The sequence below is a fragment of the Salvelinus sp. IW2-2015 genome, linkage group LG17, assembly GCF_002910315.2.
Source record: "Salvelinus sp. IW2-2015 linkage group LG17, ASM291031v2, whole genome shotgun sequence".
Lineage (NCBI taxonomy): Eukaryota > Metazoa > Chordata > Actinopteri > Salmoniformes > Salmonidae > Salvelinus > Salvelinus sp. IW2-2015.
Genome location: NC_036857.1, coordinates 58502 through 73940, shown reverse-complemented (window position 1 = coordinate 73940; position 15439 = coordinate 58502). Strand labels below are relative to the sequence as shown.

General features: G+C 43.1%; 1 protein-coding gene across 1 annotated transcript in view; it reads left to right on the top strand.

The window, feature by feature from the left end:
- Positions 1–537: 537 nt before the first annotated feature.
- Positions 538–15439, top strand: part of LOC111976532 (AMP deaminase 2) — a gene marked incomplete at its 3' end in the record, with an annotated part of 66184 nt that continues 51282 nt past the window's right edge. The window contains 1 exon segment of the mRNA XM_070448154.1: positions 538–735. Within this exon segment, the coding sequence (XP_070304255.1) occupies positions 630–735 (106 nt within the window).

Sequence of the window (15439 nt, the reverse complement as noted above, 5' to 3'; positions counted from 1 at the left end):
CACGCCCACCGCAGGACTGTCGACACCGCATCCAGGCGTAGAACACACACACACACAATCAGTGTCACACACACACACAATTAATTTTACATACACTCACACATTCAGTGTTACACACAAACACACACACACGCGCACACACACACACAATCAGTGTTACACATGCAGGGATGGAGTACTGTGGGATGTAGGAGGAGGCAGCCTTACTGCAGCATGAGAGCAGAACAGGAGCACACAGTACAGCAGTCCACACTTGAACATCCCCCCTCTCACACACACCCCCCCAGCTCGCTCCCTCTCTCAGCATCTGTGCTGCTTCCATCTATCTATCTATCTATCTATCTATCTATCTATCTATCTATCTATCTATCTATCTATCTATCTATCTATCTATCTATCTATCTATCTATCTGTCTCTCTCTCTGTCTCTCTCTCTGTCTCTCTCTCTGTCTCTCTCTCTGTCTCTCCCTCTGTCTCTCCCTCTCTCTCTCCTCTCTCTCCTCTCTCTCTCTCTCCTCTTTCTCTCCTCCTCTCTTACTTCGTGGCTCCCTGACTCTCCCTCTGCAGTCTGCTCCAGCTCCACCGTGCTGTGCTGGTCTTTTCTTTCTTGACTGAACCAGCCAGGGAAGATGTCGTCCAACCCGTCCCCAGGAGCAGGGTCTGGACCCGGGACCAAACCCAAATCCCAGTCCCCCTTCAGGAAGAGGGGCAGCCTGCAGTACTCAACCAGCCCATGTAAGGAGAGGGACCAGGGGATGGGGATGGGGATGGAGGGGTAGTGGGTAGTTTATATACCATGTTATCTGTGACTGACTGTGTTGTGTATGTATGACTGATGAAGAATGAGAGGATGCAGGTTATTCTCATTAAGATCAAATCTATTTTACAGTTGTCAGTTACTTAATTAACTCACAGAATGAGTTATTATGTTCTATAACTGGGATTATGTGCTGTTTACATCGAAGCGTTCAGTCCATTTAGCAGGTGTAGGGAATATGATGAAGGCAGAGTTTCCGTGACGACATTTGTCCTCGAATAGTTCGGGGAGCTAGAGACCTGTTGATCGAGGGGAAAGGAGGGGATTTTTTTCAACAAAATATTTAGTATCCCAAAAAAAGCACCATGGATTCCTTGCGTTCAGTGATTTCCATTTTTGCTCGATGGTTCTTAAAAAGTTAATATAGAATTGTTGTCGTTTTCGCTTATCGTTAGTTTTCCACAAAACGGTGAGATTCAAGCCAGACTCAATCCATATTCTACGCTTGAATATTTCAGTGGACCCAGAGGCAGTCTCTCTATGATGGAGTGAAATATGCTGTAACCTTGCTGCACCAGTGATTCTGTGATCCTCTTTGATCCCTATAACTGAACGAGAGGATTAACTATGCTGTATTACTATATGCACAGTACGCCATTCACACTGCCATCACCACTAGAGAACACAGGATCTATCTGACATGTTCTGAGGTCTAGAACCATAGAAATCACAGGAGATTGGTGGCACCTTAATTGGAGAGGACGGGTTTTGTGGTATGAGTGGAATGGTATCTAATACATCACCTGGTTACCACCCGGTTACCACTTGGTTTCCACCTAGTTTCCACCTGGTTACCACCCGGTTACCACTTGGTTTCCACCTAGTGTCCACCTGGTTACCACCCGGTTACCACTTGGTTTCCACCTAGTTTCCACCTGGTTACCACCCGGTCTAGTCTATTCGCTCCATTCCAGTTATTATGAGTTGTCCTCCCCTCAGCAGCCTCCTGTGATAGAAATAGAAGATCTAGAATGGAAAGGTAGAATGATAGAACAGAACGTACCAGTATATCATAGATAGAACATAGAATATCTCTGTGTCTTAGACTATTACTTGGTGAAAGATACAACACCCTTATCTTCCTGCTCAATTCCTGCATATTCTTCCTTCAGTTTCAGTGGGGAAAAACACAGTTCAGTTATTTCTTGAAAAGATTATGCAAATGAGAATAGCACATTCCTGTTGTCGTAGGACTATGTGAATGTTGTGAAACAGAGGAGTCAGGGGGAAGGTAGCTGACAGAGGTTTCATGCACTGATGGCCGTGTTCTACATCTTTGAATTCTGGGTAAAAAAAAAAACACACAATATTTTCATTATATTCAACATACAAAGCAAGAGCATGGTGACTATAAGGTTCTATCTGCAAAAAGGCGATTCTGAGACAATAGGCTTTAAAATTGGTTTGAATAGTGTCAGCGATATTTATAATTTTTCTTGTATTCTTTTGAACTTAACATGAATTGGGGCATTTAGATGTCTATATAGGTAGAGAACATTGAACAGAACAAGGTTATGTCAATAACTAAACTTAGGATAGGATAGGACCCTTATGATAGGACCCTTATGGTCCTAAAGTCTCAAAATGTTTAAAAGTGAGTGGGCCGTGTGCCTCTCCAGTCCCCAGACACACAGACAGACAATGGTAACCAACAACATATCAGATGTCAAAACACCACTACTGGGGAGGTTATCGGAATTTTGTAATCTGTTTACATAACGTGTTATTAAATAAACAAATGTATCATTAAAAAAAAGCTGAGCATTTACGTCTGTGCAGGAAGATTGAATTAATTTGCTTAAAGGGTAGGTAGCATAAACGTAATCACATGTAACATATGGATTTGCATTAGAATACGCATTAAAAGTCCCAATGCAAAATTACATCTCACTTTTCAATTTTTAGAGTAATTACATAAAACTGATCAGAATTCCAATGAACGCCGATGACATGCCAGAAAAAAACGTTTGCCGGCGTGTGACGTAATATGGATGACCCAGCAAGCCAGCCTATAACAGTCAACTTCAAATGTACAGTGGCTTGCGAAAGTATTCCGCCCCCCCCTTGGAATTTTTCCTATTTTGTTGCCTTAAAACCTGGAATTAAAATAGATTTTTTTGGGGGGGGTTGTATCATTTGATTTACACAACATGCCAACCACTTTGAAGATGTAACATATTTTTTATTGTGAAACAAACAATTGTCATTTTTGAGTATAAGTAAAGATACCTTAATAGAAAATGACTCAGGTAAAAGTGAGTCACCCAGTAAAATAGTACTTGAGTCTAAAAGTTTCTGGTTTTAGGCCTCCCGAGTGTTGCAGCGGTCTAAGGCACTGCATTGCAGTGCTAGAGGTGTCACTACAAACCCAGGTTCGATCCCGGGCTGTATCACAACCAGCCGTGATCAGGAGTCCAATATGGTCAGGGGAAGGTTTGGCCAGTGGTGCTTTACTTGGCTCATCGCTCTCTAGCGACTCCTTGTGGCGGGCCGGGCGCCTGCAGGCTGACCTCAGTCGTCAATTGAACAGTGTTCCCTCTGACACATTGGTGCAGCTGACTTCCAGGTTAAGAGTGCGGGTGTTAAGAAGCGCGGTTTGGCGGGTCATGTTTCGGAGGACGCATGACTCGACCTTCGCCTCTCCCGAGCCTGTTGGGGAGTTGCAGCGACGAGACAAGATCGGAAAATGGGTCAAGTACAAAAAAAATTAAAAATAAGTTATTTGAACAACTTTATTGTCCACTCAGTGTGGAAGTTTGGATTGAATGAGGCAACAGGTTGGAACTGGAAGAGCTGTGGTAGTGATCCTGGAATGGATGAACTGTTAGGATGAATCATAACAGTTTAAGCAGAGAAACAGTTGGCTTGGTATTAACACCTCTCCACGCACCATGTGTCCTGGTGGTGAACCTGGTACATTATATTGGATAGACCCAGAGAGAGAATGTTCTAAAAAGAGATGATTCATTTAAAACGTCACCATCTGGTTAATTTAAACAGGAGAGAGAGAGAGAGAGAGAGAGAGAGAGAGAGAGAGAGAGAGAGCAAAGATGAGAGAGAGAGACGAGAGAGAGAGAGAGAGAGAGAGAGAGAGAGACGAGAGAGAGAGAGAGAGAGAGAGAGAGAGAGAGAGAGAGAGAGAGAGAGAGAGAGAGAGAGAGAGAAAGAGCGAGAGAGAGAGAGAGAGAGAGAGAGAGAGAGAGAGAGGAAGAGGAGGAGAGAGAAGATGTAGAGAGAGAGAGATGTAGAGAGAGAATGTAGAGAGAGAGAGAGATGTAGAGATTGTAGAGAGAGAGATGTAGAGATAGAGAAGAGAGATGTAGAGAATGTAGAGAGAGTGATGTAGAGAGATTAGAGAGAGAGAGATATAGAGGTAGAGAGAGAGAGAGTAGAGAGAGAGAGATGTAGAGAGAGAGAGATGTAGAGAGAGAGAGAGAGTTAGAGATGTAGAGAAGAGATGTAGAAGAGAGAGAGAGAGAAGAGAGAGAGAGAGGAAGAGAGAGAGAGAGAGAGAGAGAGAGAGAGAGAGAGAGAGAGAGAGAGAGAGAGAGAGAGAGAGAGAGAGAGAGAGAGAGAGAGAGAGAGATGTGTATATGTGTCTGGTCCCAGTAGACTTACTTGACGTATTCCTAGTGGAACAAAGCATAGAAATAGAATCAATTCAGTTATTCAGTCAAATTGCCAGGGTTAAAGGTTCAAAGCCCTTTCTAGTGATTCTTTTCTATGGAGCAAAGGGCCTCATGGTCCCATAGATTCGTTTTGAAACATAATGTAGGCCTTGGTGAGGTCAAGGAGTGTAGACACTCCCTTTCACTTGAGGTTGTTATCAGAGTAAGGGAATAGTGGTGTAGAGTGGGCCCCGCAGAACCTGGGAGCTTACAGCTAACACTGTGGGTGCCATAATGGGAGGGTGAGTATAGTAACCTTAGATTAGGTTTGATCTGAGATTACCTAATAATTCTTGATAATAATTCTTGATCATTCCCACTATTGGTTTAGGTGTGTTTGTGTATGACAGCTCAGAGATGTTTTCCCCAATAACTATGGATCAATAACTATGGGATCATAACTATGGATCAATAACTATGGATCAATAACTAGGGATCAATACTATGGGTCAGTAACTATGGATCAATACTAATGTGATCATAACTATGGATCAGTAACTATGGATCAATAGCTAAGGATCATAGTAACTATGGGATCAATAACTATGGATCAGTAACTATGGATCAATAACTATGGATCAGTAACTAATGGGATCAATAACTATGGGATCAATACTATGAGTATCAATAACTATGTGATCAATAACTAATGGGATCAATAACTATGGGAGTCAATAACTATGAGATCAATAACTATGAGATCAATAAACTATGGATCATAACTATGGATCAATAACTATGGGATCAATAACTTATGAGATCAATAACTATGGATCAATAACTATGGATCAATAACTATGGATAATAACTATGGATCAAACTATGAGATCAATACTATGGGATCAATAACTATGAGATCAATAACTATGGGATCAATAACTATGAGATCAATATACTATTGAGATCAATAACTTGGATCAATAACTATGAGATCAATAACTATGAGATCAATAACTTATGGATCAGTAACTATGGGATCAATAACTATGAGATCAATAACTATGGATCAATAACTATGAGGATCACATAACTATGGATCAATAACTATGGGATCATAACTATGAGATCATAACTATGAGATCAATAACTATGGATCAGTAACTATGGGATTCAATAACTATGAGATTCAATAACTATGGGTCAATAACTATGAGATCAATAACTATGGGATCAGTAACTATGGGATCCAATAACTATGGGATAAGTAACTATGGGATCAGTAACTATGGGATAATCTATGGGTCAATACTATGGATTCAATAACTATGGGATCAATAACTATGGATCAATAACTATGGAATCAATAACTATGAGATCAATAACTATGAGATCAATAACTATGATATCAATAACTATGGGATCAATAACTATGAGATCAATAACTATGAGATCAATAACTATGGGATCAATAACTATGGGATCAATAACTATGGATCAATAACTATGAGATCAATAACTATGAGATCAATAACTATGGGATCAATAACTATGGATCAATAACTATGGGATCAATAACTATGGATCAGAAACCACTTGTGTTTAGGTGCGCAATGTGCATCTGAAGATACTGTATCTGACTACTGGTGATAGAAATGAACTCATGAAACTCAGCGTATTCCGTGTCGTGTGGTGTCCTCTCAGTCAGACTGGGTGGGATGTAATCTCTACATCAAACAGCTTCCAGTTCGTTTCAACAATGATTGACAGCTAGGGCCTGTTATACAACGGGGTCTAATCCTGAATTCTGATTGGTTAAAACCGCATTCCAGCTGGTGTCTATTCCACAAGTTACCACCGGCTAAATCTATGAAGTTAAAATGCCTTTTTACTCTGTTCCATCTGATTGCGCAATCCACTGTCTCATCAGCCCAGCCAGGCAATTTATAAACTTGATCTCCACTATAAAAAGCATCTAGACATTATCTCACATTTCTTTTAGACTAACATTTGGTTTTCAACAGCAGAGATTTGTAATAACCTTGCTCTCTGTCTCTGACATTTGCAACATTGTTGCAATATTCAAATCTCCATCTGTCCTATGGTAATGAGCGTGTCGGGAGTCGGGACGAGACAGACAGGCAGACAGCGTTTCTCAGCCAGTCGAAATCATGAATCAGCTGGCCAAATTTGTATGGATATATACAAAGACATGTCAATTGGAAAAAGGTAGTTTGCAGTCTTTCCAGCTTCAGTTTGAAGTGATTGTGTTAACTGTGTTGTTGGCTAGCTCCTCTGAACAACAGTGTCCTGACGAGAGAACACATTTTCTATGCCAGGCGAAATCGCACCTCATTACCTAACTGTTATGGATGCATCCAAATATATGTCACTAGAAAACAGCTTTAACAAATGAAGCTACTGTTGTTATTCTGGCTGCACTGTTTGATGTGACTGTAAGTTAGCCGTAGTTGGCTAGCTAGCAAGGGATAAGAACGTTGCCAGCCAGTATGGCAATGGAACATTTTAAAACGAACGACTGGGTCTCGTCCATAGATACAGAACAAAAAGACTGTATGACTGGGTCGCATCTCTGGAAACCGAACCGATAGAATGAACGACCAGCCGGCTTGGGTAGCAAACCTAGATTTGTGCCGGGACTATATCTTGTGGAAGGATGAAACAGTACGAATACATTTATCAAAATATATATGTATTTTTTTTTATGAAAATACGTCAATCATTATTTGAATATGTTGGTAACCCTGTGTCTAAAAGTGCCCTTGAAGCCGGTGTTTTTGGAGGATATATTGGCACAGTTTCGACTTTGTCTTGGGTCTAACAACACCCGTGCCAATACATCCTCCAAACACCAGCTTCTCGGGCATTATCACTTAAATAGCTCCCACCGCCTGGGGATTCAAATGTCTTTATACAGAATGACCCTTAATACCCAGGCACCCCTCTGTTGACACAACAGCTTGATGGATCTCCCTCTCTCTCTCTGTCCAGGCTCACCCTCGAGATTACCTATGTCAATGGCATGTGACTAACCTGTGGACCCATATTTGTACGCTCCCTGCTGCTATCACTCATATAGTAGTTGATAGAGGACTGGGTGTTGAGATATAAGGATCCCCTGACGGGTTTAGTTCCTCCATTTTACTTCAGCTCCACCTCATGTCTCAAGACGACCAAGTACCGGATATATTTATTTGGGGGGGGGGAAGAGGAAACAGTTGAAGAGGTACTGTAGAAATATTCAATCGTAACTTCTGACTTTTGTTGTGTTTTGATAGGTTAAAAATGTCTTTATGTGGTTGGGTTGAGAGAGGGTTTTGTGAATAGGATGAGTATTCTTGCTGGGTTTTTTTTAAATTTCCTTAATAGCAGTTTTGTTTTTGTGTTTGAACACGCTGTATAATGTTATGTACACCCTATATTGGACTCACTTGCATAGTCTGTGTAATACAACGTTGTAGACTCTGGGGGGAGTGTGACGGACACAAATGCAGTCAGATCACCCATCACGAGCAGCGTCAGGGGTCAGACCATAAAAGAGCTGTTTAAAACACATGTATGTCTGAGGAATTTTAATTATGAGATTTCTGCTTTTTGAATTTGGCGCCCTGCACTTTATCTGGCTGTTGTCATATCGATCCCGTTAGCGGGATTGCAGCCATATGAAGTTAACAAGCATCCCAGCTGTGAGAGTAATTCTACCACGCTGTTAAATGGTCAAAAGTAGCGCACTATATAGGGAATTAGGGTGCAATTTGGGACGCAGCCCGTGTCTACGGTAAGAGTAGTGTAGAAAGCTCTTAAGGTTGCATTGCTGCTGCATCTGCTCAAAAACCCTCAAAGGCCAATTTCATCTCACTGAGTCGTGCTCTCTGTATCGTAACAACGTTATCTTAACACCTAGCAAGCTCGTCGAGAGGTCCAGATCACTTTGAGTAACAGCTAATGTTTAATACATAGACATTGGTAACATTTTACTCGACACTGACAGGTATAAGGCATTATGATGCAGTTAAAAGGCATTATACGATTTGTTCTAAGCTTGTATGCCAATATGATAATGTATTAGTACCATCTTATAATGCCCCTCTAGATGGTTAAAGCACTGATTAACCTCTGATGATGCTTGAGAGAGCTTCCCGGCTTTGTTCTTCTCAACACGGCTGCTATAGAAACTGCATGTTGTGACGCGTGTTTTGCATCATCTGTTTTAGAAGATAGAATAAATGTCTAACTAAACTTCAGAGGTCCCATCTGATATAATGACAGTGGCCATTGTCTAAGGAGCCATTGTCCTCTCGTGATCTTGTCAAAGCTGCCGATTGGCTGATTGATAAGAACGAAAAAAGACTATTCGTTCTTCACTCGTCTACGTTGAGAGGAAAACAACCAAGTTTTGAAATCAAATCAAATGGAGAGCTTTCAGACCTCAATCAGGTCAGCTGTAACCTCTCTTCTCCTCCCACCTTTTCAAGCACAATGTCAGAATTCACCACCTTTGACCTGATTGCCTTAAAGGGATGACCCTTTTTCCCACAATTTTTTGTTGACATTCAGATAATGATGATGGTGTGTTATTAATAATACATTAACATGTGTTTATGTATTTATGTATTTACCTCAACAGTGTTATTCTGTGTCTTGAAAGTGCAGATGAGAAAAATTCCCTTTTACCTTATCCATTTTTCTGGCTATTTCTACCGTTATCAACTTGGTTGGGAAATTGGGACATATTTTTGACAAAGAGACATTGTGTTCACATCACAACAACGCATCAATGCATGTTCCCGAGAGAATACAGCTCCACCAATGACACGAGGTGAAATAAATACACACTGGCCCTTTAATTTTATTAATGTGAGGGAGAAGGGGGGTGGTCTTCCTTTTAATTACACAATCATCTGGTTCAAACCAGAGACACAGAGACACACAGAGACACACAGAGACACACAGAGAAATAGAGACACAGAGACACACAGAGACACATAGAGACACATAGAGACACATAGAGACACAGAGACACATAGAGACACATAGAGACAACATAGAGACCACATAGAGACATAGAGAGACACATAGAGACACAGAGAGACACACCACAGAGACAACATATAGAGCAACATAGAGACACATAGAGACACATAGAGACACATAGAGACATAGAGACACACATAAAGACATAGAGACACCATAGAGAACATAGAGACACATAGACACATAAAAGACATAGAGGACACATAGAGACATAGAGACACATAGACACTAAAGACATAGAGACACATAGACACATAAAGACATAGAGACACATAGAGACACAGAGACACAGAGAGACATAGAGACACATAGAGACACAGAGACACATAGGACACAGAGACACAGAGAGACACGGAGACAACACATAGAGAACATAAAGAGACACATAGAGACATAGAGACACATAGAGACATAGAGACACATAGAGACACAGAGACACATAGAGACACTAGAGACATAGAGACACAGAGACACGAGAGACAACGGAGACAGGAAGACACGGAGACACACATAGAGACATAGAGACACATAGAGACATAGAGACCATAGAGAACATAGAGACACATAGAGACATAGAGACACATAGAGACACAGAGACACATAGAGACATAGAGACACATAGAGACATAGAGCACACTAGAGACACAGAGACACAGAGAGACACGGAGAACACACATAGAGACATAGAGACACATAGAGACATAGAGACACATAGAGACATAGAGACAATAGAGCACATAGAGACACATAGAGACACAGAGACACTAGAGACATGAGACATAGAGACATAGAGACACATAGAGACACAGAGACACATAGAGACACATAGAGACATAGAGACACAGAGAGACATAGAGACACAGAGAGACACGGAGACACACATAGAGACATAGAGAAACAAATAGAGGAACACTAAGAGACCCAGAGACACACAGAGCCACATAGAGACATAGAGACACATAGAGACACAGAGACACATAGAGACACAGAGACACAGAGAGACACGGAGACACACATAAGAGACATATAGAGACATAGAGACACATAGAGACATAGAGACACATAGAGACACAGAGACACATAGAGACATAGAGACACAGGACACAGAGAGACACGGAGACACAACATAGAGACCACATAGGAGACACATAGGACACATAGAGACACAGAGACAACAGAGACACATAGAGACATAGAGACACATAGAGACACAGAGACACATATAGAGACACAGAGACACAGAGAGACACGGAGACACACATAGAGACACTATAGAACATAGAAGAACATAGAGACATAGAGACACATAGAGACACATCAGAGACAAAGAGAACAGAGACACATAGAGCCACATAGAGACCTAAACCTTCCCCAGAGCAAAACAAAACGATGGAAAAAGCTAAAGAGGAGATAGACGGGGGTGATGAGAGAGAAACAGAACACCAGGCTAGAAGCAGCCTCTTTGTCCTCAGTTGATGCATCTTCTCACCCCCCTACCCTCTGCACCACAACCAGAGGGGGCAGACACAGGCACTAGAACAGCCAACCCGGAACAGGGGGGGGGGCAGACACAGGCACTAGAAACAGCCAACCAGGAGCAGGGGGGGGGGGTGGGGGGGGGGGGGGGCAGACACAGGCACTAGAACAGCCAACCAGGAGCAGGGGGGGAGGGGGCAGACACACAGGCACTAGAACAGCCAACCAGGAGCAGGGGGGAGGGGGGCAGACACAGGCACTAGAACAGCCAACCAGGAGCAGGGGGGGGGGGCAGACACAGGCAACTCAACAGCCAACCAGGAGCAGGGGGGGAGGGGGCAGACACAGGCACTAGAACAGCCACCAGGAGCAGGGGGGAGGGGGGCATGCACAGGCACTAGAATAGCCCAACGCGGAGCAGGGAAGGGAGGGGTGGGACAGACACCAGGCACTAGAAAGCCAACCAGGAGAGCGGGGGGGCAGACCAGGCCACTAGAACAGCCACCAGGGAGCAGGGGGGGCAGACACAGGCACTCGAACAGCCAACAAGGAGGCAGGGAGGGTGCAGACACAACGGAAAACAAGAGACTGGATTAGATCTACAAGACTCAAGCTCTGTGTAATGTATGACATGACAGATTAGAGAGGCAATAGACATTGTGTGTGTATGGAGTGTATCGGAAGAAAGAGAGAGAGAGAGAGAGAAGAAGAGAGAGAGAGAGAGAAAGAGAGAGAGAGGAGAGAGAGAGAGAGAGAGAGCGAGAGAGAGAGAGAGAGAGCAGAGAGAGGAGGAGAGAGAGAGAGAGGTCGAGAGAGAGAGAGAGAGAGAGAGAGAGAGAGAAGAGAGAGAGAGAGAGAGAGAGAGAGAGAGAGCGAGAGAGAGAGAGAGAGAGCACATTGTTAGCCATAATATGACATTTGAAATGTCTCTGTTCATTTTTGGATGTTTATTTCACTTATGTTTTAATGATCTATTTCACTTGCTTTGGCAATGTAAACATATGTTTCCCATGTCAATAAATGCCCATTGGATTGAATGGAATTGGAGTAGTGGGGGAGAGAGAAGGGAGAGAAAGAGAGAGTGAAAGAAAAGGGAGGTGGGTGAGAGGGAATGCGGGAAGATGTGGGGCTGAAGATGTGGGCTGAAGGTGTGGGCTGAAGGTGCGGGCTGAAAGGTGCGGGCTGAAAGATAAGGGTTGATATGGTGTGCTGGATGGTTCTGAAGTGTGGGTGGAAGGTGTGTGGCTGAAGATGTGGGCTGAAGTGTGGGGCTGAGATGTGGGCCTGAGATGTGGGCTTGAAGAGGTGGGCTGAAGGTGTGGGGCTGAAGTTCTGGGCTGAAGGTGGGCGCGGCTGAAATAAGGGTTGAAGGTGTGGGCTGAAGATGTGGCATACTGTAGGTTTCTGTTGTGCCTGCCTGCATGTTGGTCACAGTATTTGCTTATGTATTGTGGATGAAAAACTCTCAGCTGCACAATGTGTACAGCATGTGGAAGTAACTAACGCAGAGGAGTCCTGAGACCTTGAAGACATCAGGTAACTCCCTGGCAATTAGCTCTGTAGACTATGAGAACTGAAAGACATTAAGGTAGATAGCTCCATGGCATTAGCTCGGCAGACTATGAGAACTGAAGACATTTAGGTTAAACTCCATGGCATTAGCTCTGTAGAACTATGAGAACTGAAGACATTAGGTAACTCCATGGCATTAGCTCTGTAAGAACTATGAGAACTGAAGACATTAGGTAACTCCCTGGCATTAGCTCTGCAGACTAATGAGAACTGAAGACATTAGGTAACTCATGGCATTAGCTCTGCAGACTATGAGAACTGAAGACATTAGGTAATCCCCTGGCATTAGCTCTGCAGACTATGAGAACTGAAAGACATTGGTAACTCCATGGCTTAGCTTGCAGACTATGAGAAACTGAAGACCATTAGGTAAGAATGCTCCATGGCATTAGCTCTGCAGACTATGAGAACTGAAACATTAGGTTAGCTAAGCTCCATGGCCATTAACGCTTCTGTAGACTATGAGAACTGAAGACAATTAGGTAACTCCATGGCATTAGCCTCTGGTAGACTATGAGAACTGAAGACATTAGGTAACCTCCATGGCAATTAGCTCTGTAGACTATGAGAACTGAAGACATTAGGTAGATAGCTCCCTGGCATTAGCTCTGTAGACTATTGAGAACTGAAGACATTAGGTAGATAGCTCCATTGGCATTAGCTCTGCGGACTATGAGAACTGAAGAAAATCAGGTAGATAGCTCATGGCATTAGCCTCTGTAGACTATGAGACCTGAAGACATTAGGTAGATAGCTCCATGGCATTAAGCTCTGCAGACTATGAGAACTGGAAGACATTAGGTAACTCAATGGCATTAGCTCTGTTAGACCTATGAGAACTGAAGACATTAGGTAGAAAGGCTCCCTGGCATTGCTCTGCAGACTATGAGACTGAAAGACATTAGGTAGATAGCTCCATGGCATTAGCTTGTAGAATATGAGAACTGAAGACTTAGGTAACTCCATGGCATTAGCTCTGCAGACTATGAGAACTGAAGACATCAGGTAGATAGCTCCATGGCATTAGCTCTGCAGACTATGAAACTGAGACATTAGGTAGATAGCTCCATGGCATTAGCTCTGAGACTATGAGAACTGTAAGACATTAGGTAACTCCATGGCATTAGCTCTGTAGACTATGAGAACTGAAGACATTAGGTTAGATAGCTCCATGGCATTAGCTCTGTCTGAGACTATGAGAACTGAAGACATTAGGTAACTCCATGGCATTAGCTCTGCAGATATGGAGAACTGAAGACATCAGGTAGATAGCTCCATGGCATTAGCTCTTAGACTATGAGAACTGAAGACATTAGGTTAGATAGCTCCATGGCATTAGCTTCTGCAGACTATGAGAACTGAAGACATTAGGTTAATCCATGGCATTAGCTCTGTAGACTATGAGAACTGAAGACATTAGGTAGATAGCTCCATGCATTAGCTCTGCAGACTTATGAGAACTGAAGACATCAGGTAGATAGCTCCCTGGCATTAGCTCTGTAGACTATAATCAATGTGTGAGCCTAACATATTTGACAACAATCTGAGGTTTGTAGGGGGACATCTGAAACTACAGTGCAATGTAGGAGGTTAATAACACAGGAAGTTGAAACCTTTGACCTTTGTTTCTCCTCTACCCAGTCAGTATCAAATGGTTTTCACTTGATGGCAAGGTGGCACCGACAGACACGGCAGCTCTGCTTCTAGCTCCTAAGTAACTTTGCAGTATTACATTTTTTTTATATGTTATTTCTTACATTATTAGACCAGAACATATTTTGTGTTATTACATAAAAATAACCTCTCCCTCAACGTCAACAAAACGAAGGAGCTAATCGTGGACTTTAGGAAACAACAGAGGGAGCACGCCCCTTTCCACATCGACGGGACCGCAGTGGACAAGGTGGAAAGCTTCAAGTTCCTCAGCGTACACATCACTGACCATCTGAAATGGTCCACCCACACAGACAGTGTGGTGAAGAAGGCGCAGCAGCACCTCTTCAACCTCAGGAGGCTGAAGAAATTCGTCTTGGCCCCTAAGACCCTCAGAAGTTTTTACAGATGCACAATTGAGAGCATCCTGTCGGGCTGCATCACCGCCTGGTATGGCAACTGCTCCGCCCACAACCGTACGGCTCTCCAGATTGTAGTGAGGTCTGCACAACGCATCACCAGGGGCAAACTACCTGCCCTCCAGGACACCTACACCCCCCCGATGTCACAGGAAGGCCAGAAAGATCATCAAGGACAACAACCACCCGAGCCACTGCCTGTTCACCCCGCTACCATCCAGAAGGCGAGGTCAGTACAGGTGCATCAAACCTGGGATCGAGAGACTGAAAAACAGCTTCTATCTCAAGGCCATCACACTCTGACATTGCTCGTCCTAATATTTATATATTTCTTAATTCCATTTTTTTACATTTAGATTTGTGTTTTGTTGTGAATTGTTAGATACTACTACACTGTTGGAGCTAGGAACACAAGCATACACCCGCAATAACGTATGCTAAATATGAGTATGTGACCAATGAAATGTGATTTGATATTGCCCTTAACCCTTCATCCCTGACGTCTGTTGGCAACAACAACACCAGCTGATGGAGATTGAAAAGGGAGTCTACTGTATACGCAGTTCAGTTCAAATGGCCAACTAATCAGCCTGTTACCAACCCTCAGCTCAGTTCAAATGGCCAACTAATCTGCCTGTTACCAACCCTTCAGTTCAGTTCAAATGGCCAACTAATCAGCCTGTTACCAACCCTCAGTTCAGTTCAAATGGCCAACTAATTCAGCCTGTTACCAACCCTCAGCTCAGTTCAAATGGCCAACTAATCGCCTGTTACCAACCTCAGTTCAGTTCAAATGGCCAACTAATCAGCCTGTTACCAACCCTCAGTTCAGTTCAAAATGG